Consider the following 25,285-nt stretch of genomic DNA (forward strand, 5'->3'; position numbering starts at 1 on the left):
AAGAACAAGATGATACTCATATGGAAACATAGAACATGCAATCACAAGAAGAGAAGACAAATGATGATGCTTATGTTCCAAATGTGAAGATAGATGATCAAGAAGATACCAGAAATAAGGATGCAGTAAACAAGGAAGGAGAAGTATATACTCAAAATCCTTCGACAACCACTATTGAGAAGAGTGATGAACCACCTATGGCTGATGATAAGAAGGAAGTTGAGAAGGAGGAAATTGAGGTAAAGGTTGAAAATATTCAAGTGGCAAGAGACACTAAAGAGTTAGTGAAGGGAAAGCAGATTGTGGATGATCCAAAATTCACACAAGGACCTATACAACTAGCCTCTCTGTCCCCCATCTAGAAGCTCTAACTAGCAACATTCTCTTAGGCCAAGTCTAGTGAGGACTTGTTGAAATCTCACACAGAGGACAATGAGCTACTCACTCATGCATCCAATATATTTGAGAAGATAATGCCATCATTTCAAAAGGATGCATCAGATAGTCACTCCGATTAGCTAAGGAGTTTTATCAAATCTTTCGATACTCATTTTGAGTCTCTTGAGAAGTCTGTAGAGGACAAGGTCCACAATGAGTTTAATGCTAAGAGGATGATAACATTTAAAAGGATGATTTCTAGTGAAAAGTCTCTATTGGACACATGCATTAAGAGCATTCAAAGATGCATTAACTGAAGGAGGTAATATTTACAAGTCATGCCTATCTTTGTCCAAGTTCACTAATGAAATTGAGAAGAAGTATAAGGAGCATGAAGAGCAGTTGGCAGGTATATCTTAGTCCCTTGATCCTCTATCAATCTCTATAAGCAGCAAGGAAGTCGTAATATCTCTACTTGACAAGATCAGAAGCTTGAGCCATGAGAAGGAGAGGATCATTAGCAGGGTTGGAGAACTTAGGAGTCTCATCACTCCTAAGTTAGATACATTGCTCAATGGATTACAGGATGCTCAAAATGCCATGACTTCCAAAGAGCCTTCAAATCTAAGGTCAGTAGATGAAAGCCTACTTATTCAGTGGCCTTATATCCATCTTAGGTAGTCTAAAGAATGGCTAGGACAACCATTTGGAGTCATTGAAAAACATTTTTTAAGATATTTTCAAGCTTTTGTAAGGACTATATATATATATATATATATAATACAAAGTTTTGGTTTCTGGAACCCCATCTTTGCCCTTGATGTGAAAGGGGGAGAGTAGAAGAGTGAAAAATGTTGTAATAAGCTTAAGGAGAGTCTCTTGAGTTTTGCAATTTTGGTTGCAGTGTATAGTATTTTGGTTTTGGTCCAACACAGTCATTTTTCACTAAGTCTTGCCATCAATGCCAAAGGAGGAGATTGTTGGCAAGAGACACTGCATAAATTATTAGATGTTGTTATTGATGGCAACTGATGTTAGATATTCTATTTGCAGTTCTTAATTTGTTCATAGCGGAAGACATTGAGTTATGGTGAGGTCTGGTGTGTTTGAACAAGACATCCGAAAATGTACACTATTTTGGTTCGTACTTTATTTTAGTTGAATTTTTTGTGTTGCGGATTTCAGAGAAGCATTGTGGATATATAATCTACCTTATTCTAGGTTTGTCCTCTCCGGTGGTGATTCTTGAGTAAGTTGGATGGACCGATATACACGTTTTTTAGTAGAACAATGTGAATCAATAGTAACGTGTGGATATTCATTGTGTGGATCGTGCAGAGTAATTTTGGTGATCATTTGTGTGTTTGGAGATATTTAGTTGACATGTGGGAAGTGTGTGGACAATTTATCTTGGTTCGCTTATGCATTTGAGTTTGGATTGAGCTGACTTGTTATACATGTTTCATTTGTGTGTTATGCCTTTTTGGGTTGACATGAAGAAGACATAATTTGATATTGCAGATATATAAGAGCGATTGATATGATCAATTTTTATATCAGTGATTGTGTAGAAAGTGGTTGTGAGTGATTGTGCGCAGTTTCACATGCGCATGTGAAGGATTTGTGCTCTGGTATAATGTAGAACAACAAAACAGAGTAGTGCAACAGAGCAGAGTAAGATTATGTGTTTTGTGCTTAACCGAAACTATACTCAAGGCATTTTTTGATGTTATTCAATAGTTCAAACCTTCTTTTAATCTTTTGTAATCATTTGTAAGATAGTGAGTCTTTTAGGGTTTTTAGCCCTTATTGTGATTTAAGCAGTTAGCTCTAGGCAGTGTCCATGAATGCATGTGCATTCCCCTTATGTAATATTTCTATACTTGTAACAGAGTATATTAATATTGTGGGTCTCAATCCCACTGTGGTTTTTCCCTTAACTAGGTTTTCCGTGTATAAATCCTGGTGTTATGGTGTGGTGGATATTTGATTTATGTGTTTGCATCTTTCTTTTGTTCAATTGCATTAAGTGGTTACAGAATCAAGTTAAGAATGTCAAAAATTGAAGAACACTGATTCACCCCCCCCTCAGTGTTCCTTGATTCCAACAAATAGGTCAAACCCCGGTTTGGAATTAACCCTAATTGAAATAAAAATTGAACTTGAATTGAATTGGAAAGATTGAAATGCTTTAATGTAGATGATTATACCTTCAAAAGGTGATGTAATGCCCTAGGATAAGTCCTGCATGTGTTGATGCAATAACATGATAAATCACATAAAATCCATCATGAAATCATAGATAAAACATAAATTGAAGATGCCTTGATGTAGTTTGCTGCCCCTTGAATCAAGTCTGCTCTTGAGGAAGAAGAATTGATGTTCAATTGATGATAATGTTCACATAGGATGTTATGATGAAAATGAATTGAGAGGGATGCCTTATAGAGGGATTTCATAATTAACATCACCATTAGGCTGAATTAGAATTGATATATTTTCACACAGAGAAAGATTTGGATAGGGTAGGACCACATTATTACCCTCCCAAAATTTGGAGAAAAAAGTGTAGGACCAGAAGTAAGGATTCACTCTAGTCTTGACAATATTTTTCCAACTTTTGAGGAGTGAAAGATAATGAGGTTCTAATGTTGAATCCATCTTGGTGGCTCTAACTATAATGCATAGGTATGAAAAATATATCTAGGAAGTTGAAATTGGGGTAGGATGAAGGATAAACTAGGATATTGAAGAAATAAAAGGCACACCAAGAGTTAAGGGTCCAAATAATCATTTAATAAAATATAATAAGACCCATAATATTGAATTAAATATTATTTTAAATCAATAAAAGTCCCATAATAGAGGAAAGGGAAATACTAAAATAGGTACTAGGAGAGTGTGAAATTGGACACACTAATGAAAGTGTACAATTTATGATGCTAGAGTCTTTATAGTTTAATTGGATTTTAAATCTATCAAGATATAAGTAGTTCAACATTTCAATACATAATTTTACATGGTGTAAGAATACAAATATAAATTCTATCTTTATCCTTTTGATTATAAGATTTTCATGATACACACAATCATAAGGAACATCATTTATCTCTAATTGTCATTAGATTTCACTTAATAGAAAGGAAACTATGTATGATTAGAAATTTGCAATAATTGACTTTTTGATTTACTTTCTAGGGAAAATAGTATTTATTATTTTATCTATGTACCTTTGGTATAGAATGATTATAGGTAAATATAATTAAATCTTGTAAAAATAAAGTTTTTAATCATATGAAAAATGAAACTCGAGATGATTGGCAGAGGTAGCACATTCTAGACATCCACTGTTGATTGCTAAAGGCCATAGTTACTAACATTTTTGATCTCAATGTTTGGTTGGAAAATTAATTATATTTATTCTTCTATGTAAATAAGTCTTAAAAATATTTGATTCTTTCAGTATTTCTTGTACTATGTGCTATACATTTAGTAATGATATTGTGAACAAAAAGATGTCTAGTCCTTGGTCTTAATTTTTTGGAGTGTGGTCAGTTTGGTAGAGGAGAGTCACTTTACTCTTTATCAACCTAAGCAAATACACACATATGTTTGTGTAGGTATCCGTGCAAAAAAATAAGAATATAGGTTTGAATCTCATTGTGGATTATGATATGGAAAAGGAAGGTAGAAAATTAAGGATGGAGTATCACTTAACAACTAAAGATCATAATTTTTTGTATGAGATCTTTGACTTTGTTGTTAAATCATAACTATTTAGTAAGTTTTTATTTTTAATTCAATATGATTAAATAGAATGATATCAAACATATTGCAAACAAGTGTTGGTTCTATGTCAACATTAGTATATTCAAATATGTAGAAAAACATAGAGATCAGATCATTCTAGCATTATGTATTTACATAATTATTAGTTCAAGTGTACATCATTTATATACATGGGTAGCTTTTAATTGTATTAGACACACACACACGTGTGATTACCTATTATACATTTTATCAGTACCCATGGGGGTTAGTTCATGCATACATCCCTTGTATATAGGGTGACTATCTCATACCCACCTCATAGGGACACAAGGTGATCAAATTATACATAAGACATATATAGTGTGACTACCTTAAGCACCCATTGTATATATACAATGTGAACAACTTAAATACCCCATAAGTACACATAATGACTAACTTCCAAAAAGAAGGTAGTTGCAACCTTACTGCAAGCAACTTTTTCTTCTCTTAGTTCACCAATACATAAGATCATAATTATATTTCATTTTATAAAGGAACGTCAATGCATCCCATTTCAGGTTTCAAGCATTAGGTTTCTTCCATCTTATTTTGAAATATTTAAAGCCTTGTGCATACAATCACTAATCACATAAAACTATATATAACATCATTAGCGACAAAAAGGGTTTCATCTTCTGATAATTTTTGACCCAAAAATTCTTTGAATTAATTTAGTTTGGAAAAATATACATTGCATGATACAAATTGTGAGATTTTCCAACATCTATCTAAGTACAATTTATTTTTGGAGGCAGGCTTTGCACATGTTTTAGCTCTCCAATTATGAGGCACAATCTACCAAATTGTATCTCACACTTTTCTGATGAAGTGTGGAACTGATATGTATAACAATACAAGCTTGTGAAATGTGATCTACATTTGTAATAAGTATGTTGACGACAAGTAGGGCTTTGTGTATCAACAAGTGATAGGTCTATTGCCATGGTGCAATGGTGGGAAAATGATGAGTGATAGATCAAGAGGAAAACTAACCCTTTCCCTCAAAGAGAGATGAGAGTTTCACTATTGATTATCCTTCAAGCACTTTTCACCATTACAATATGAAGATAAGGGATAATTCACTACATTCAATCTTCACACAAAGATGATAGATTGAATTCTGAATGAATTAAGAGTGTTAAGATGATCCCTTCTTTCTTTGTTTGATTTGGAAAGGAATTGATTGAATTATGTAGTGCAAAGGTGACAAAGAATCAATTATAACTTGAGATTTGAATATGGGATGAAGCTGTGCACCTGGATTTGGTAGTAAAATGTCGAGACAAAGTCACCTTACAAATTTGATGAAAAGTTGTCCAGACCGTGGCGAGAATGTACACGGTCCTCCGAAAAATCCGCAAAATGAAAAGGGTTTTTTTGCCTCTGCAAATGAAGCCCGAATCTGAAAGTACAATTGCGCACCTACAACCTACACACAAAAAAGAGAGGGAAATGTGTTGGAATTGGGGGTTTACCTTTAGGTCAAACTCTAGTTTTGGAATTAACCAAGTAATGAAAGAAATTAATTGAAAGTACATGTAAATGAAAGACAGAATTGTAAATCACCTCAAGGGAGGTTGTAGTAGAAATTTTGATAGAAATGTTTGTATGGAATTGTATGTTGGAATCAATCTCCTCTTCAATGGTTGAATCCTTGACTTGAATGCAACACCTAGCCTTGAAGGGAGACTTGAGAATGCTCAATGTTGGAAAAGAATGCTTGAATGCTCTTGAATGCTTGATTGCTTGTGAATTCCCACTTATCCAACCTCAGCTTATCGAACTTATGCAAATGAGAGAGTGAACGCCCCCTTAAATACATGTTTGGTGGATTTGAATTTCATCACAGACCGACATTGGGGAGATTTCCCTCTCACTGCACAACCCAAAATGCATTCTCTAGAAAGGTCCTACCCCCAAATAAGGTAGGGACAGGGGTGCCACGCCCCTATCCTACCCCTTTCTCTAGGGCAGAGTGTGGACAGAGTGATGCAGAGGTCAAGGAAGAAGCTATTTTCGCAAGCCGAGCACTCTTCGGTCTTCGATCAGGCTAGAGGATTCGATTTCACATGTGTGAGGACTGTAATGCGGTCGTAAATTGCTAGGGTCGCAATTTTATGACACTAAATTTATCCCCTCCTTTAGTAGGAGTATAAGCGTATGCCGATACTATCGGTAAAGTACAAGGAAACAAGATTGAAAGACTTTCACCATGTCAAGGAGGCAAGATGTGCCAAGCCCCCAGTGGACTTAGGATCTTACGACTTCGATTGACAAAGTAAAAGGGAAGATCGAGAAGGGGAGAACCATGACTGCATGTAGCAAAGTTCCCTTCAGTATGAGTCATGAAAGCAAGGACATAAAAGATTACAAAGGAAAGCAAAGTTCACTAAGTAATTTTAAGTATCACAAGAAGGAAAGTATGAGCGGAGTGTATGACCCCATGTTAAAGTGATCGCACGGGCCTTATCGGGAGCGATTGCTTTAAGGTAGGATACATCCAAGAGAAAGAGAAGGATGGAGCACATTATTGCAAGGATTTATCCCCCAATCAAGAAATAAACCCAAGGATAATGAACACAAAACATGAGGTAGTTTCACTTTCCTTGGGGTCAGTATGCGATATGATAACTCATGCATATCATGTATGTATATGCATATAATAATATTCATTGCCCAAAGAAGGACACTACCTTAGAAGAAAGGGAAGAGAGGATGTCTTTTGAGTCAACATGAAAGAGACCAAGAAAAGATCTCAATGCTTTGCATCGTCCCCAAGTAGACATTAAGGGAACAATAAAAGAATACATTAAGGGAACAATAAAAGAATAGGGATACACATAGAAGAATGGTCACAAAAGAGAAAGAAAGGAGAGAGAAGATCTGCAGTGCTAATATTGCTAATCTAGCATGACATCCACCTCCCGATCTTGTTGATCACTATTTCGGGAAGGCGAGCAACATGCTAGAGGAGAAAAATTGAGCACAACACATGGAGCTATCACAAGATCCAAACAAGGACTATGCTCATGTTGTAAGTCACTTTGTTTGATTCTAGGAGCTTGGATTAAAGTTTGTGAAAAATCATCCGATAAATGTTTGTCTACATCAATATATTCACGCTCACTGTCAGAGGCATTAAGAGTTGTATTGCCATTATGAATAACATTTTCACCCGTTTCTTCATCAAAGTTTAAAGCAAGAGGAGCAAGAACACGAATAGGAGTAAAACCATCACATGTTTTAGGCAACTTATGATTGGGATATGTACCTTGAACATATTTCTTAGGAGAAAAGGGAATCATGTCAACTGTTGGAGTCTAAGAAGATTGAGTACTTTGAGGGATAGCTTCACGAGCTCGAACATGACATCTTCGTCAGTGATCTCTCATACAACGATTCTGTTGAGTCTTAGTGGAAGGCTAAGAAGGAGGAGGAACCTTGGAAGAAGGAGGAATGGTTTTCTCCTTTATAGTGGAAGGTTTAGGTTGAGGTCGTTTTGGTTGGACAAGAGGAGAAGAAGGCCTCTTCTCTCGATAAGAGGAAGGAGGTGGAACTGTACCATAGAAAGGAGGAATATTAGGTGTAGAAAGGATACCAAGTCCATCATGGGGAGGAGGGATGGGTCTAACCTTAGAAAGAATATTGGTGTTCTCCTTAAGAGAAGGTAAAGTCACATCCATAGGAGTCGATGGACAATTTTCCTTAGGAGGGAGATTAGTTCTATCCGAGAGGGGAAGAACCTCATCTTGAAGAATAATAGGAATGTCAAGTGTTGGCCATCTAAGTTGAATTAAGGATAAGATCATATCGTTCTTCCATTTTTTATAAGATTGAAAAAGAGCATCGCCCCTTGATGGAAGAGATTGAAATTGTTTAGACCAAAAGAGATCAATAGGAACACTAGGGCTTCTTTCAGATGGACAAAATAAGCTATGGTTCACAGTGATGATTTCTTCATTGTGAGGAAATATAAGGCACTTGTGGATTGGAGAAGCAATAGCATTCATGGAAGATAGACAAGGATATCCCAACTTCACACGAAATTTATCAGAGGAATGTATGATAACAAAGTCAACATCCATGGATTTAGTATGGACTTCGACAAGAAGGATGATAGAACCAATGGTAGGACAAGAGAAGCCATCAAATAACTTCACAACTACATTAGAAGAATCATATAATGGTTTATGCAATCGTAAAGTGAAAAGATACTCTTTAGTTATGACATTAACCATGCAAGAGGGATCAATCAGGGCACCACGGAAAGGGATATCCTTAACCTTTGTAGCTATGTATAAAGGGCCATCAGGTGCTCTAATGGTATCACTAGGGTCAAATGTAATACAAGGATCCTTAGACGAATCTTATGTTGTTACCATATTAACCAAGTTTGGAGCCAAACAGATGAGTGTTTTAGAAGAGAGAGAATTAGGTACAATCTCAATAACGTTAGAGATATGAGATGGCAAGGGATCAGTGAAAATCTTAAGATTTTGATTAGGAGGAGAAACTGATTTATTCCCTTTATCATTCACACCTGCCATAGATATAGTATTATTATCAATCAAGTCTTGAACCTTATGTTTCAATGCAAAATATTTCTCAGTATCATGACCAGGTTGACGATGAAATTGGCAAAAGGAATTGTTATCAAAATGAGGAGATGCAAGTTTGGAAGGATCAACTTGTTTTATAGGAGGAAGTTTGATAACAATTCTATGCAATAACTGAGACATAATACTATGCAAAGATTCATTCAAAGGAGTAAACTGTCTTTCTCTTTGGAAAAATTTAGAAATAGGAGGCACACCTATTGTAGCATTCACATGGTTGTTGTTGTTGATTGGATCATTGAACTTGATGAAGGTTTTTGTTGGTTTGAACTTTGCAAATGGTTGTTGAACACTCTCCTCCTTATCACTTGGAGCCATAGGAGTGGATTGCTCCATTTGACTCACAGCCAGTTGATAATTGTGGAGTGTTGCACACAACTGTGGAAAGGAAGTAAACTCAGACAAAAGAATCTTTTCCCTGATATTTTTTTGTAAATTAGAAATGAAAATTATTTGAATATCATTATCAGGCACATGAAAATAAATTTGAGCACACAAATGCTTATATCTACCAATGAAATTGGTCACTTTCTCTTTAACACCTTGCTTACAATGCATTAAATCAGTCAAAGTGATTTTAGGACCACTGTTGTTTTGAAATTGTTGGATGAAAGCATTTGCTAGTTGTTGAAAGGAAGTGATAGAATAAGAAGGCAAAGAGAAATACCATTGTAAAGCCTTATCTCTTAATGTTCTTGAAAACAGTTTTGCAAGCAATCATTGATCATAAGAAAAATCAGTACACAAGGTTTGAAATGTTTTGACATGCGTAAGAGGATCACCTTTTCCATTATAAAGTTCCAGTTGGGGGATATCCACATGTTTAGGTGGCACAACTTTAACAATATCAAGAGAAAGTGGGCTCGCAACATCAAAGGTGGGCACACTAAACTTGGATTGACTCATGGAAGAAAATTGTTATTGTAAGGAAGATACAATTTGGGCAAGATTGTTGATTGCCATTTCGGTGGAAGAATTCATGTTAGACATAGGTGATTGAGAAGGTGGTGTGATGTTGTTGAAAGAAGGCATGGACTAAGAAAAAGGTGGTGGGACACTATGATAAGTAGGCATTGGTGATGATTGGGTAGGAAAAGGGACACTTAAAAGAGGAATAAAGTTGTTGAAGGAATTGTCCCCTTGTGTCACACTGATTGGTTGAGGAATGGTAGGAACACTCATGGAAAACATAGGTAACGATGGAGGATTAATTGAAGAAGAGGGATTGACCCCATGACCTATGGTTGTAGGAATGACATTTTGAGTTGAAGTAGCCATGATGTTGGATGTGAAAGTAGGGATACTAGTAATAGGATTGGTCAAAGGAATAGAGGGATTGACTTGTGTTGAAGGTTGTGAGTAACTTAGGGTTTCAACACAACTCTTGATGGGCATGACATTAGAATCAAAAATATGTGCAATGCCACACAATATATCAATTCCATTCTTATCACTTTGAAGCATGCGTTTAAGACCTTCAATTAATGGAAGAGATTCGTTATTAGGGCATTCTTGGGACATCCATTGTTGAAAGCTATCAATTTGATTGTCCAATGTAGACAGTTGATCTAAAGAAACCCTATTTAAAGCTTCTTCTTCATCATGGGATCCATCAATGGGGTGAATAGGCACATGATTAGGATGTGAGGAATTAGCTTGATCCTCATTAAAGAAGTCACCCAAATTAGGCTCCATCTCCTCGGTAATTAAACCTTGGGAAACCTTAATTCTAATGCTTCGTCTAATGGGGATAAGATAGGTAGGCCTAATAGTGGTAAAACTCATGCACTAGAGGGAAAATTTGAATTTTGGATTATGGAACAAAGCTTACGAAATTGAGTAATGCAAAATTCAAGAAAATAATGATTACATAGTTTGAACTTTGTTGGAGGAAGAGGATGACACAATTTCCAAAAATGAAAGGAAATTGGAATTTTAAAATTAGGGCCAAGGGAATACCACTTAATTTTAAAATTAGAATTTTTAAAATCAGGGTAGACAATAATTAACCTCTTAATTTAAAAAAATTTCTTGAAAGTTGAAATGTTGAATTTTGAAGGTATTTCCGATTCTAGAGGGTTCAAAAATTGATAAAATCAGCCAATCTTTTGGATTTAGGCTATTAAATACAGTCATAATAGTCTCTCAAAATTTCAGAAAAAAAGTCGAGGACCGTGGTGGGAACGCACATGGTCTGACCAATTTTTTTCAAAATTTGCAGGGATAGATATTACGATGATTTTAAAGCTGACCCTAAGAAATTGGTGAATTTTACGTTCTCTAGATGAACGAAATGAAGACACAAATGTGAAAATAGGACCCTATTAGGGTTTTGAAGAAAAAGAGAAATTGAAGTGCAATTTTGAAAAGGGTTAAACCTAATGGATAGGGACACCTTGGAAAATGTTTAAGAATCTGAATGTAACTAAAATTGATTTGAAATTCACACAAAATCCATTTAATTTTAAAAATTAGGGTTTGATGACCTAACCACTTAATTTTGACTTTTGAATTTTGGGAAAAAAGGGGGGAAATTAAAAATTTGAATTGTAGAATTGAAAACAAATATGAGAGCAAACAAAAATTTGAAAATTAAATGGAAATCCAATTTTTTCATAAGTTCAATATGATTTTTGAAAAATTAGGGTTTGAACAAGTAACCTCTTAATTTTGTAGATTTTAATTGCAAATTAAACAAGGCAATGAGGAAATTGAATTTGACAAACAAAACAATTTTCAGATCTAAGACAACTACAAGCAATTTTTACAAATCACAAGTTCAATTTTAAATTTAAAAACTAGGGTTTTTAATGAATTAACCACTAAGTTTGTAAAAAGTTGAAACATGTAAATGAAAAATATGCAATGTTATTCAAACGATAGCATGCAAGACGGTGGGTTCACCAAAATGTAATGGTGGGAAAATGATGAGTGATAGATCAAGAGGAAAACTAACTCTTTCCCTCAAATAGAGATGAGAGTTTCACTATTGATTATCCTTCAAGCACTTTTCACCATTACATTAGGAAGATAAGGGATAATTCACTAGATTTAATCTACACACAAAGATGATAGATTGAATTCTGAATGAATTAAGAGTGTTACGATGATCCCTTCTTCCTTTGTTTGATTTGGAAAGGAATTGATTGAATTATGTAGTGCAAAAGTGACAAAGAATTGATTGTAACTTGAGATTTGAATATGGGATGAAGTTGTGCACCTGGATTTGGTAGTAAAATGTCGAGACAAAGTCGCCCTGTAAATGTGACGAAAATTTGTCCGGACCGAGGCGAGAATGTACACAGTCCTCCGAAAAAACCGTGAAACAAAAAGGGTTTTTCCGCCTCTACAAATGAAGCCCAAATTCAAAAGTACAGTTGCGCACCTGCAACCTACACAGAAAAATGAGGGAAATGTGTTGGGATTGGGGGTTTTCCTTTAGGTCAAACCCCATTTTTAGAATTAACCAAGTAATGAAAGAAAGTACTTGCAAGTAGATGTAAATGAAAGATTGAATTGGAAATCACCTCAAGGGAGGTTGTAGTAGTAATGTTGATAGAAATGTTTGTATGAAATTGTATTTCGGAATCAATCTCCTCTTCAATGGTTGAATCCTTGACTTGAATGCAATTTCCTAGCCTTGAAGGGAGACTTGAGAATGCTCAATGCTGGAAAAGAATGCTTGAGTGCTTGAATGCTCTTGAATGCTTGATCGCTTGTGAATTCCCACTTATCCAACCTCAACTTATTGAACTTATGCAAATGAGAGAGCGAATGCCCCCTTAAATACATGTTTGGTGGATTTGAATTTCGTCACGGGCTGACATCAGGGAGATTTCCCACTCCTTGCAAAACCCACAATGTATGCTCTAGGAAGGTCCTGTGCCAAAATAGGGTAGGGATAGGGGCGCCATGCCCCTAGCCTGGGAGGACAAGGGAGCCACGCCCCTATCCAAGGGGGGACAGGGGCGCAACACCCCTGTCCTACCCCTTTCTCCAGGGAAGAGTGTGGATAGAGTGATGCGAAGGCCAAGGAAGAAGCTGTTTTCGCAAGTCGAGCATTTTCTGGTCTCTAATTAGGCTAGAGGATTCAAGTTCTCATGCGTGAGGACCCTAATGCAGTCATAAATTGCTAGGGTTGTAATTTTATGACACTACAGTATGTTGACAAGAAGTAGGGCTTTGTGTATCAACAAGTGATAGGTTTATTGCTAGGATGTAACATTGAATTTTGTCTTGTGTGCATTCTCTAGTAGTGGCTTTTGGTATGTACATTTATCCAATATATTATTTTGTCCTAAATTTTGCATCTAGTTGATTATAAAGGCCACACAATATTCCACCATGGGATAATCCTATATCTATAACAATAATACTTCTTTAAGTGCCCAAGTTGTTCCACTTTACCACAAAATTGTTATGCAAGTAGTAAAATTTATCTTTATGTATGTGTACTTTTTTATTTTAGTTTGCCCTTTTACTAATGTGTAAGGACTAGTTGCATTTATAAATAACAAATTGAAGTTACTAGATTTCACAAGTTAAGTTCCCTTTATCCAATCCCCTCAAAAAACTAACTTTATAGTCTTGTACAATTGTGTAATAACCTATATACGAATTATGAAATATGTACTCTTTTTATTGTTCTAACTAAATTGTTCATGGGTATGAATGCTCTTTATAAAAAAATTATTGCTTGATGTTCTAAGATGCGTTTAAATACAAAAAATATTATTTTTAAATAATAAGACGTCATGAATAGTCATACAAACATGCAATCTTAAATTGTGTGTTGTGGGTTTGACAATTTGAATTGTGAAATTTAAAATTTTGGGTGAGTTTTATAGTATGTAGGATCAAATTATGTGTTGTCAATTGATTAAGAATGGGGAATACAAGACATAGAGATAAAAAATGGATATTTTAAAGTTGGGGTTAATGATAAGATGAATTCATGTAAAGATGTGCAAATAGGGAAATGATAAAGTTAAATGTGTAGAATGTATCATCAGAGCAATACCTCGTCTAGAATACTTTCTTAGCTTACTACAACACCTTCTCCAAAAATATGGACACTACCTAGGGTGTCAATGGAAAGGATAACAATAGCATAGATAATAATTTAGAAAGTGGTTAATGTTTCCATGCCTCAAACAAAACCATCCTCCTAGTAGGAACTTCATAGCAATGTGGCCTTGTTCTAATAGTTATCCAAGGTAATTGTGGTGTTCATTGCGACAAGTATATACATATACATAAAGACATTCTCATAAAAATTAAAACACAACTAATATGTATTGGAAGAAAAATGATTATTAGAAATGAAATACATATTTTTTAATGAAATCAATGCTTAACATGTATAATTTTTAATCTACAATTAATTGAAATAAATATATAATTAATTTACATCAAATTTTCATAAATATATTAATCTAAAAAGTGATTACCATTTTGTATTGTCGTGATTAATTTATATAAATATTTTAAAACAATATTAAAGCTTAATAAAATGATATAAATTAATTCATTTTAATTGGTGGATATTATTATGTATCTTGTCTTCATCATAAATTCATAAAAAAATAACAAAACATAAAAACCTTCAAATTTTGTGCCCATCTCTATCTATTCTTTAAATGTAACAACTCTATTTATTATACAATTGTTAATTTCAGGTTTATTCATAAATGCAACAACACATCTACAAGAAAATTTTATTGGTATTAATGTAACATTTAATCCCTCAAATGTGAAATGAAGTTACTTTTAGAAGCAATTCTATTTGTATAGAGAATAAATATTTTTACATAAATAAATTCGTCAATTAAAAAACAAATAATTAATTTTTATAAATAAATTAATCAATTAAAAAGCAAATAATAAATTTTATAAATTCTAATTATCTGTTTTCTTTATTAAACAACAGCAAAACAATGATACTGACACTCTAGACAAACAACCTGTAAATAGCTTTAACGAGCCGTCAATAGAACATTAACAGCATCAAACTATAATATCAAAAGCAGCAGTTTAAAGTAAATTTAACAGTATAGAAGTCTATTATATGTCATATAACTATTTTAAACAAATTTATTAAAAGAATGTGGAAACTTTAAGTGGGTTTTTATAAGGGCATTTGGTTATTCTATCTTTCCCACTGAATCTCCTGTGAGATTGAAAGGCGGAAGGACATATTTATTATAGAAGAGCATCTGCTTCACAAGGTGGTTGCAAAAAGCATCTGTGAAATGTAATCCATCCCAGCTTATATACTTGTCTGGCCTGCTGCATGCTTTTTCTGTCGATTTGTCGAAACATGCTGATAATGTCCTTGTCTTGTCAAATCCTACACACACTAACACATATGTCATTAGCCAACAAGCTGGTCAAAGAATAAATTCATCACAAGTTCTCAAGATTGGAAAAACAATTCAAGAAAAAAAATGCTTAGAGCATCAACATTTCAGAACACCAGACTAGAAGATGATCGAAAGTTGATTGAATGAGAGAGAATTATGAAAGAGCAAATTTTGAATACAACCATAATCTTCAGGGTGAGTGATTGCATCGATAGTAAATTGATATATGTCCACGATCCTTATGGTGGCACCTCTCAGATGTTTCTGCAGATATTGCAAGCTTTTGTGTAGTTGAGCATTGTACTCCCGTATCACTTGATTGTGTGTTATTAAGCAGTTGGAACTGTCTTTTCGAATGCTGCTGCCAGTCAAATTTAACAACTCTGGAAAGCAACCTGCAGGAGGAATATTGAGCACCACAAATTCTCGGGCTTCTTCAGCATAGAGCTCCTACAATTCATCAGAGAATGGACATAAACACTTATTTTCTGCTGAAGAAAATGTCTTTATAATATCGGTCAGAAGTCAAAACATTATATTTTCTCTGCTATTTGGTATTAACGAAAACAAAGATACAAAATTCAAGGAATCATCTACTTTAAAATATTTCAAAAAAATTCAATAATATCTACTGAATTTTTTTAGGAAGTTCTATTCATGAGACCCCACACTACAAGAAGACGTGTTTTGGGTAAGGCTAAAGTTTCTCCTACTTGATATATATATATATAATTTTTTAAATTTAGCTATATAATTGTAAATAAACAATTCTTGCTATAAGAAATCATCATAAGACCTCATATTTTGGAGATTAAAATTTTAAGCTTGCTCATCATTAGACTGTGGTCCCATGAAGGGAGACTTAATGGGTGCTGCTCAGATCTTTTATGAGAATTTTAAAGTGGGTGTTTTAAGCTTGCTCACCATTAGACTGTGGTCCCATGGAGGGAGACTTTTAATAAAATTCAATGGATGCTGCTGAGATCTTTTATGAGTATTTTAAAGTGGGTGGTCTACTTAAATTTTGTAGTGCAGCTTAAGAAGTTATAGCTCTAAAAATTAGAGAAACTGGTGATTTCATGAATCTTGTTATATTGCATTTAACAGAGTATATAAATAAAAAACTAAAAACTCTAATAATTGACTAGTGACAGAAAATTTACTAGACTGGTGTGAGAAATATATAACCTCACCCAAATACACTCACATAAATTAACAAACTAAAAAATAGAGTTCCTATTTATCAGAATAATATTCTAATGAATCCTGTAACATGTTTTTAACCTCACAAAACCCACTAAAATATTTTAAGAAACATCTCTTAACCTAGGTTTACTTCGAAACGCAATTCCTTCGAATGTATTCTTCTGTTAACTCTATCTCAGCTCTCAGATCTTACAAACTGTTCAGTCCGCAGACTAGCAGCCATCAAGATCATTGATGTTATCACCGGCGAAGTCCTCTTTCTTACAGTGTTCTACAAGCCTCAAAATCCTTTGTCAGAGGGCTTTCTCTTGTTGTTCCTACCACTTCAGCAACTGGGTTTTCTCTTAGGCTCCATTACTACCAATAATCCATTTATTACTTTACTTTTCCATGATCTATTTTAACATCAAAACACTGAGAGAATGATTTTTCAATCATAGAGTTTAAAAGTTAAAAACACTTGTAGAGGTAAGTCAACCACTAGCTAACAGCATTCAAATTTCATATTCTTACCTTTATTGCCTTTGAAATGGCCCTCAGGATTTCACGTTTCACACTGTCCATAGGAGCAGAAAGTTGAACGAATCCACTTATCATATCATTGACACCAATGAAAATGAAATACAGACCCCTGCCGAAGGCATCTGCAGAAGGAAGCTTCAAATCCAAGCAACCTGCAAGCAAAATGCAAATATCATTAACAGCAAATCTGAAATGCCAGAATCAAACTTCCCAGCCCATAAATATTGAAAGAGTCTCCTAATTATTTTCTAAAGCCTGTGATGAATTTGAAACATCACAGTTCGGGACCCATCATGAGCATGGAAAAGAATATTCTCAAATTGCTAGTAGACAAAAACTGTGAAAAAGACCTGAAGCTCGTCTGCCAGTTGTGGCATTGACATTTAGTTTAAACTTCTTGAATTGATCAGTCTGGAATCTCAGGGGAAAAGGAACTACACCAGTTATGTTGCAAGTATCACCATCATATATGTCGCAGGCTGTGGCCCCAGTTACTGCAAAATTTACTCCATGCCCATACTGTGCCTCAATGTTCTTGAAATATGGATCGATGAATGGCAAACCCAATGCAAAAGCTGTCAAATCATAATCAAACCATTAAAACGATAAAAACATAAAATCTCATAATCAAACCATTAAAACGATAAAAACATAAAATCTCATTATATAAAAATCTTAGATACATCCAAATCTTAAAAAATTTACATTATAATCCCCCAAAAATAACCTAAACAGTTTCTATCACAATCTGTCAAGAATTACCAAGGAAATCTACTATGAGACGACCGTCAGAAAAACGAGCAGCAGGAGCACCAAAGTAGGTAGAACCAAATGGTAGCTTCTCTGATAAAGATCTGAAGGGAAATGCCTCTTCCACATTTCCAGTGTCACTGTAAGAGTCTCCAAACACAAACATGGCCGAAGGCCCTGCTGCTGCTGTGCAAGGCAATATCAACGTTACCATCCATAACAACATTATTGTTTCTCTATTTCCCCACCCAAAATTGTATGAGAATAACGCCATTGCCATTCTCAAGCTGATACCAAGTTAGAATAAATTAGTTGTAGACTTCTCGTATATATCATCTGCGATTTTAAATGAATCATCTAAACATTTTAATGCAAACCATTCACTTCACCTAGAATCATAAATATTTCATCAACTACAGTACAATGTAGCCCTCAAATTAATCATTATTTGACCTAGAAATATAAATACAATGAACAAGGAACTATTGAGCGCCAATTAACAGCCATGTGATCTGTCTGTTTCTCGTATGTTTTCTTGATCATTGTAAATAAACTTCGTTATCAGGGTAAACGTGATGATGCGAGATCTCTTTTTCTGCCCAGTATAACTAGAATTGGCCGCCATCTCTGAACAAGATTACACCTTCAAGAACTACTTCTATTTTGCGGAATTTTAACTCTTGTGTCATTTTAAACGACTTTTATGAATCGCTATAGTTAGGCATAGGCATTCCCTTAAATGGGGTGGTTGACTGTGTAGAACATCAAGTAAATTAGGGTTTGATATCTTCATTAGGGTATGGAATTGCATTTGTTTATATTAGACAAGGACAAGTTTAAGATTATAAGTTCAGACTTGTCTTAGAATCAGATAACAATTATTATATGTGGTAAAGAATTAAACGGGAATAAATGCACGGGATATGTGTGATAATAGATAAGATGATTATAAGGTCGTTTTTATGTTCAAACTTGTTTTAGAATGAGATAACAATTATTATAGGCCGTCAAGGATTTAATGAGAATAAATGCATTGGATATGTGTGATAATAGATAAGATGAATATGGTGAATTATGTGTATAAATAAATAGGGTAGGGCTAATACTTTGGAAATATGTGTATATGTAAATACATAAAGAGACAATCAAAAGATAAATTTATATATATTAAGAAATTTTATCAATATATGCATAAAATTAAATAAAAATTTTAATTGGTATGCATATTTTATTATGGGAGAGGATTCAATAGTTTAGCATCTTAAGTCCGCACTTCTCAAAATCTTACGTGGAAATTTCAAATTAGTCTCAATTTTTTACAACAATTTGCTTGGCAAGTCCTCTGCTTATAGGGCCACATCATCATATATGATGCCACATCGGCATACTTTTTTCCAAGGTGCCCGAAAGGGCTCCCAAAAAATTGAGATTGATACTTGTGCACTAAGTCATGCTTTATTGGTGTATCGATGTGGCACCACATGATTTGTTTCTTTTAAGATCTTAGGAATAGATTTCATTCAATTATGGGTCATCATTATCAACACTGACATCTTTAAAGTCGTAATATTGTTATAGTATTGTTAAAAGTATTGGGCATTAAATCAATAAGTGCTATAACAACTATTAGAACACGCTTACTACTAGGTCCTCTAGCCTACTGCACTTTGTCCCCACTTTAGCCTGCATGTGAATCTTAAGTGAAAATTATCTCAAAATATGTAGCACTCAAAAACATGCACGTAGAGTAAAGTTAATTACATGCAAAGTTAATTTTTAGACACTCAAATAATATGTCTCAAAAGGCTTATGAGGTCCATCTAATGTAATGGTCCCTACAAGGATATGATTAGGGGTTTTTGCCTCTTCTATATGTCTTCTTCTATAAGATGAATCCATATAAGAACATGTGGACCTTTCTACATATCTAAAGATGTAAGAATGTTAGTGGTAAGAAATTGTAAGGAAGCAATGTATGCTTAAGCAACTTCCAATCCTAATCTTGAAGGGAGTGATATACAAAAAATTTAAATCTAATCCAAACTTACTATAGAAGTAGAAAAATACAATATTAATCATACCATATTATAATGATTTAAAAATGGAAACAACCTTTAAGGAGAAAAATAACACTCCAAACTCTACAAAATATATTATCAAATCTAAAGATGATTACAATATACTTGCAATACAAGTCTTTATAAAAAAATAAACTTTAAAAAAATTATTAACTACCTAAAAATTCACTTATGAAAAAATATTTTTAAGTACTAATTTATAGATCAATAAATAGGCTAGAAAACCACAAATAGTTTTTAAAACCATGTTTTAAAACTCCTTAAATCTAACATCCAACTTAGGCATAATTTCCATTGTCAGCTATGAATATTCCTTCTCACTTACTATAAATAGTAAATCATTAGCTCACCTATAACCTCCAATGACCCACTCAGCGTGCAGTTACCATAATATTCTATATCAAATAAGGAATCATGATCCCAAATAAAATCCACTTTTTTAGCTCTTACATGTCATAAGATGTCATCATAACTTGTCTTAGCACACAAATTAAAATTGCTCCAAATATACCATATTGGTCCATGTTATGAGTAGTTACAAATAATCAACAAAAGTACCAAGACTTGGCATTAGATATCTCACACAAATTCCCACACCCTATTTGAGGTGGAGCACAAATATTAAATAAAATATAGTCAAGATATGACATGTAGTTATGATTAAATATATCGTAATTATATAATTGAATAAAGTATTTGTAACAATTAAGACACCTTAATTCCTAATAAAAATGTCCCTTAGAAATTGGATGTATCCATAGGAGACAAGAATTGTTGAAAGTAAAACATACAACATGAAAAGTAAATGTAATTTAAGCATGTAACATAAGAATTATAACACAATATAAAAGTAAGTGTAAAGAATGCATCGTATAAAAACATGTGCTACAACTATAATTGGTGATTACAATTTTTTTCCACAATAAGGTCAATAGAAGAGTTTTTGGACCCTTAAGAGCCTAATAACACCAATGTAGGTATATCAAGTACTAAGATAATTATATGCCCCATAATGTGTCATACAAAAGCATGAGTACACAAATATCAAAGGATTATTTAGTCCCTAATGGTATTTGAAATAGGGATAATGATATGGTAGTACTCATAAATCATTGACCATTACATTTATATGGTACCAAGGTTAGTGCAAGATAGCTCAAGCTCACTTTTGGCTAAAAAGTGACAACCTTTTTTTTGGAAACCAAATTCAATAATAGTTAGGGTAAAAATATTAAGTACTTATACATAGAATATTATACATAGAATATTGACATAGTGTGAAAATATGAAATTTTGGGCAATGTAAGATTTAGTTTATAGGTTGCAAAGGCTTAATTTATTGTAATATGTAGATGACAATTTTTTTTTTGGTAGGGTATACAAAATGACATCTTGTTTTTTCTAAAACTATGTTATTAAAAAAAAAGGATTTGTACAACCCAAAAAATAAGTATTAAATGAAATTATTTTTCAAAGTCCTTTCATTGAAAATTGCATATGATGATGAAGTTTACTCAAGGTATATTTTTATAATTTCTCAATTAATATTATTATTTGTTTATTTTTATGTAGATTACTATTTTTTTATAAACCTATAATATAAGTCCCACATAACTTGACCTAAAACAATTGCAACTTGATCTTTTCATTATGAGATAATTATGTCTAAATTCATTAGACATAATTTTAAAAAAATAAATAAAAATTTATTAAAAATATATATGTCATTTAAAATTTATGATGTTTTCTTTAAAACTTAATTAATTAATTAATTTCTTCAATAGAAAAAATATACATATTTAAATTTTTTTGATTATCATACATAATGGGTTTCAATTTCATCTATTCTTTTAATGTCACCAAGGCCATATTGTGAAAGTCAAGTTTTCCTCTTGTTTCTACAATGACATTGTACTTTCATATCAAGATTTCATCCATGTGGAGCACCCTTTTCAATTTGGGCACAAATATTATTAAATACTAGATAGATATAGCTAGACCTATAACTTGCAAGGTGCAGAACAACACCTAGTTCTCTAGTCCTAACAAAATCCCACTTGTTGTATGAATTATAAGAATCATAAGGCATACACAAATTAGTGACCTAAATGTTATGGTTTTATATCCATAACCATCATATAGCATTTAAACTTATTTATTTTACCAAGACCTATCAAAATATATGTAACATTCATCATTGTATCCATCTTTTGAATCATAACCCTCATATCCTCCATGCTAAAAATATAGTGATAATGTACATCAATGTGTTTTAATGAAGCATGAAATACATGGCTCATTACCAATATGGTACAACTTATTATCACACTAAATCACCACTATATCCCACTTTACTATGATAGCCAAATATAGTTTTCAAAGCTAAATTACTTCTTTACAAGTATGCATAGTCATTATTTACTTTTCTTTTGTGTTCCAAAGAACAACCTAATCCAATCATTTTCTAATTCAATTGAATGTAAAATGAAAGAAGAAAAACATACAGACACTATTAGATTTCATACTATGCACATCACCAACCTAATAAAAATATTTAAATCCCTTTTATCCATTATCACACTCAATTTTTTTCTTCTCTAGTAGAATATTGTACACTCTAATGTGTCTATAATATACTTTAAGACCATCTTTGCTATATTCTAGCAATCTTTCTCCATATTGGGAAGATACCTACTAAGGATTAAATTATTTGTGCAATGTTTGGTCTCATGTAGTGAATAACATACATGTGGTCTATAAACTCTTATTTAGAATATATAAAAATAATAATATATGTTGCACGCCATGACCCCAAATACTATAAACTTTAAGCATGTAATCTTGTATATATGTAGAAATAGATGGTCATAAGAATCAAATCGAATCTATGTAACATAAGAAATACCAAACTACATAGCAATAAGTGTAGAGAATACACCATGTAAGAACATGTGCTACAAATATAATTGGTGAATAAGAATATTATCCATAATAAGGTTAATATAATAGTGGTTGGGCCCTTAAAATCTTGTTAGCACCAATGTAGGTATATCAAATAATAGGGTAGGTATATGGATCCTAGTGAGACATCCAAACACATGAGAACACAAATATCAAAGGGGCATTTAGTCTCTAGTGGTATTTAAAATATGGATAATGATATAGAATAACAAATATGATCAAAAGTTTTAAGATAGGACACCAAGGAAAAGGTAAAAATCATAAACATGAAATAAAAGGCCCAAAGCCATAGAAGAGTGACATGTAAGAGAAGAGAAGACATGATGTCCCTAATGTAAAAATATAGATAAAAAAACTCAATATGTCACATGGGGGTAAAATCATGATGTTTCCACATAGTATAGGGGTTAAAACAACTTACATTATTGTATGAAAATTTTTATAAAAAGATGCAAAAATCAATTATTCATTGTGAATTTTCATTGTGAGTCTCCACTAAGACACACTTTCAAGTTTCCAACTTAGTGGGAAGAGTGCGTAAGCCACTTGGTGCAGGACACCTCTTGGTTTTGGATTTTGTTTGTTGTTTGTGTGTTGGTAGATGGTCCTACACCCTAGATTGGTGTTTTGAATCAGTGTGGATTCTTGGAACCTATAAATGTTATAAAGAACCTCTTGTAAGGTCGGTTGGCTCTAGGTCAATTATAAACCTAGTGACCAACTTTGACCATGGGTTCATCTAGGGTAGGAGGTATGTTGTTAAGTTGTCCCCTAAGTTTTTTTAGGCTTAGGATTGGTCTACAAGTCCATTAGGGACTTTGGAATGTCAAAATTGAAAAGTTATCAAAAGATGTAAAAAGTTGCAAAAGTTGGTAAGCAACATTTCCCCACCGATTGGCAAAGAAGTTCTAGTGGCCCTAACTAGTTTAAAATCAGTTTTAGCCATTGAGGGAAGGCCTATTTGTGCCTTATAGATCATCTATGGGTTGGTTGGATGACGAATGTAAGAAGTTGGTGGTTTGAATAAACAAAAACTCATATTTTGCCCATTTTCCACGGGTTTTACGTACTGTACGATCTGATAGAGCATTGGTTGACATGAAGGTTTGAATTGGTTGGATTGTGGTGTGAGTTCAGGTTCAAATGCAAGTGGTATGAATCAAATTGGTTGAGTCTGGAGTGAGTTGTAGGCAGTTTATCAAAAACTGTCACTCAAGGTCCCGGTACATAGGGTTTCACCAAAAATATGACCCTAACCTGCAAATCCTATTGAGGAACTCATCGGCCCTTTGGGAAATGTAGGTTGAGGGTGTGCATATTGTGATTCCAAAGGGGTGGAATCTAGGAGTGATTTTTTGTGTGGTTTCCACCATACCCTAGGTTAAACAAAACCATGTGTTTAGCCTAGCCTTGAGGAGGAATGAGAGAACAATCACCTAAGGAGAGTTTGGGAACTGGTATAAGGGTGGTTTTGGTTCATTAGATACCTAAGGAACATTTATAAGGGGTGAGTTAGATTATTCAACCCCATTCTTAAGTAGTTGCTTTGGAAAATAGACCTAATTAGGCCTATTAGGTCTGCCAACCCAGTAAGTGCTTAGGGGTGCTGGAGCAAGGTCATAAATATATCTCTTGGAATTGGATGTAAGTCCCAAAAGGGTACTCCAAAATGTAATTTTTTCCTAGGGTTCTTTGAAGGAAATTTGAATTATTTGAGAAATATCGGTCAGATAGGGCTACAAGGAATAGGCCTAATTGGGGGTTCCTTGACCCGAGTGCAGTAGGAAGTCTTCAAACTTGGGTGAAAGGAATAGGATGAGTTTCCTTGGTTTTCAAATATCCCTAATCCTCCTTAGAAAGTGTTATGGTTGATTGAGTACATTACTGTGTGTGTAGAACCCTAGTTGTGGGTTGAGATAAGCCTTGTCTAGACTTAAAAGGGTGAATTGGGTCTTCTTACCTTCTTGTTGCCCACTCTGCATCACCACCATTTTGAGTTTTCAACTTATAACTCAATTGCGTAAAATGTGGACCTACTTTTCCTATTAAATTAACAAGGGGAAATATCTTCAAGATGTATAGTCTCAAATATTAGAATACATCAATAAGGACCAACATTATCATAAGCTACATATCTGACATACTTTAAAAAACTACACTACTTAGCAAAATTATTGTTTTTGGGAATCTAATTCAATTTTTTTATCTTCTTGGAAAACAGTTTCTTATCAAATATATCAAGGTGTATCTTATAAATATCAACATCAACCCTACTCATGAAGGATCATCAATATCTACATGATTAGGTTTATCATCTTTAAAAAAAATGAGATGAACATGGGCAAATTATGAGTAAACAAATTTTTGTTATCAATAATATATTGAACACTCTTAAAATATTTGGTCAATATATGACTCTTATATAGCCATTTAAAATGATATCTCATACCAAAATACAGATGTATCATGGACTTTATGTTAGAATTTGTGAAATGCAAATCCCACAAGCCTAGTTATCTTCTGCAAAATAATTATCACACATAAAGAGAGAATTGAACAACAACATAATTGGAGACAATAACAATGAAATTGATTGAAT

General features: G+C 33.6%; 1 protein-coding gene across 1 annotated transcript; it reads right to left on the reverse strand.

The window, feature by feature from the left end:
• Positions 1 to 14,816: 14,816 nt before the first annotated feature.
• Positions 14,817 to 17,960, reverse strand: LOC131064824 (GDSL esterase/lipase At4g01130). Its single transcript, XM_057999106.2, has 5 exons — positions 17,660 to 17,960; positions 17,248 to 17,472; positions 16,889 to 17,049; positions 15,352 to 15,619; positions 14,817 to 15,156 (listed from the first exon to the last, which is right to left on the reverse strand). Exons 1-5 carry the CDS (start codon positions 17,925 to 17,927, stop codon positions 14,951 to 14,953), a joined length of 1,128 nt encoding a protein of 375 aa, XP_057855089.2. The 5' UTR covers positions 17,928 to 17,960; the 3' UTR covers positions 14,817 to 14,950.
• Between the last annotated feature and the right edge of the window lie 7,325 nt (positions 17,961 to 25,285).

The sequence above is a fragment of the Cryptomeria japonica genome, chromosome 10 (assembly GCF_030272615.1).
Source record: "Cryptomeria japonica chromosome 10, Sugi_1.0, whole genome shotgun sequence".
NCBI classification, from domain to species: domain Eukaryota; kingdom Viridiplantae; phylum Streptophyta; class Pinopsida; order Cupressales; family Cupressaceae; genus Cryptomeria; species Cryptomeria japonica.

Coding starts and splice junctions, on each gene's coding strand:
- LOC131064824 (XM_057999106.2), bottom strand. CDS start 17,927: ATGGCAATGGCGTTATTCTCATACAATTTTGGGTGGGGAAATAGAGAA. Junction 17,050..17,247: donor AACTGGCAGACGAGCTTCAG/GTCTTTTTCACA, acceptor TTTTGCTTGCAG/GTTGCTTGGATTTGAAGCTT. Junction 15,620..16,888: donor CCATTTCAAAGGCAATAAAG/GTAAGAATATGA, acceptor GATGAATTGTAG/GAGCTCTATGCTGAAGAAGC.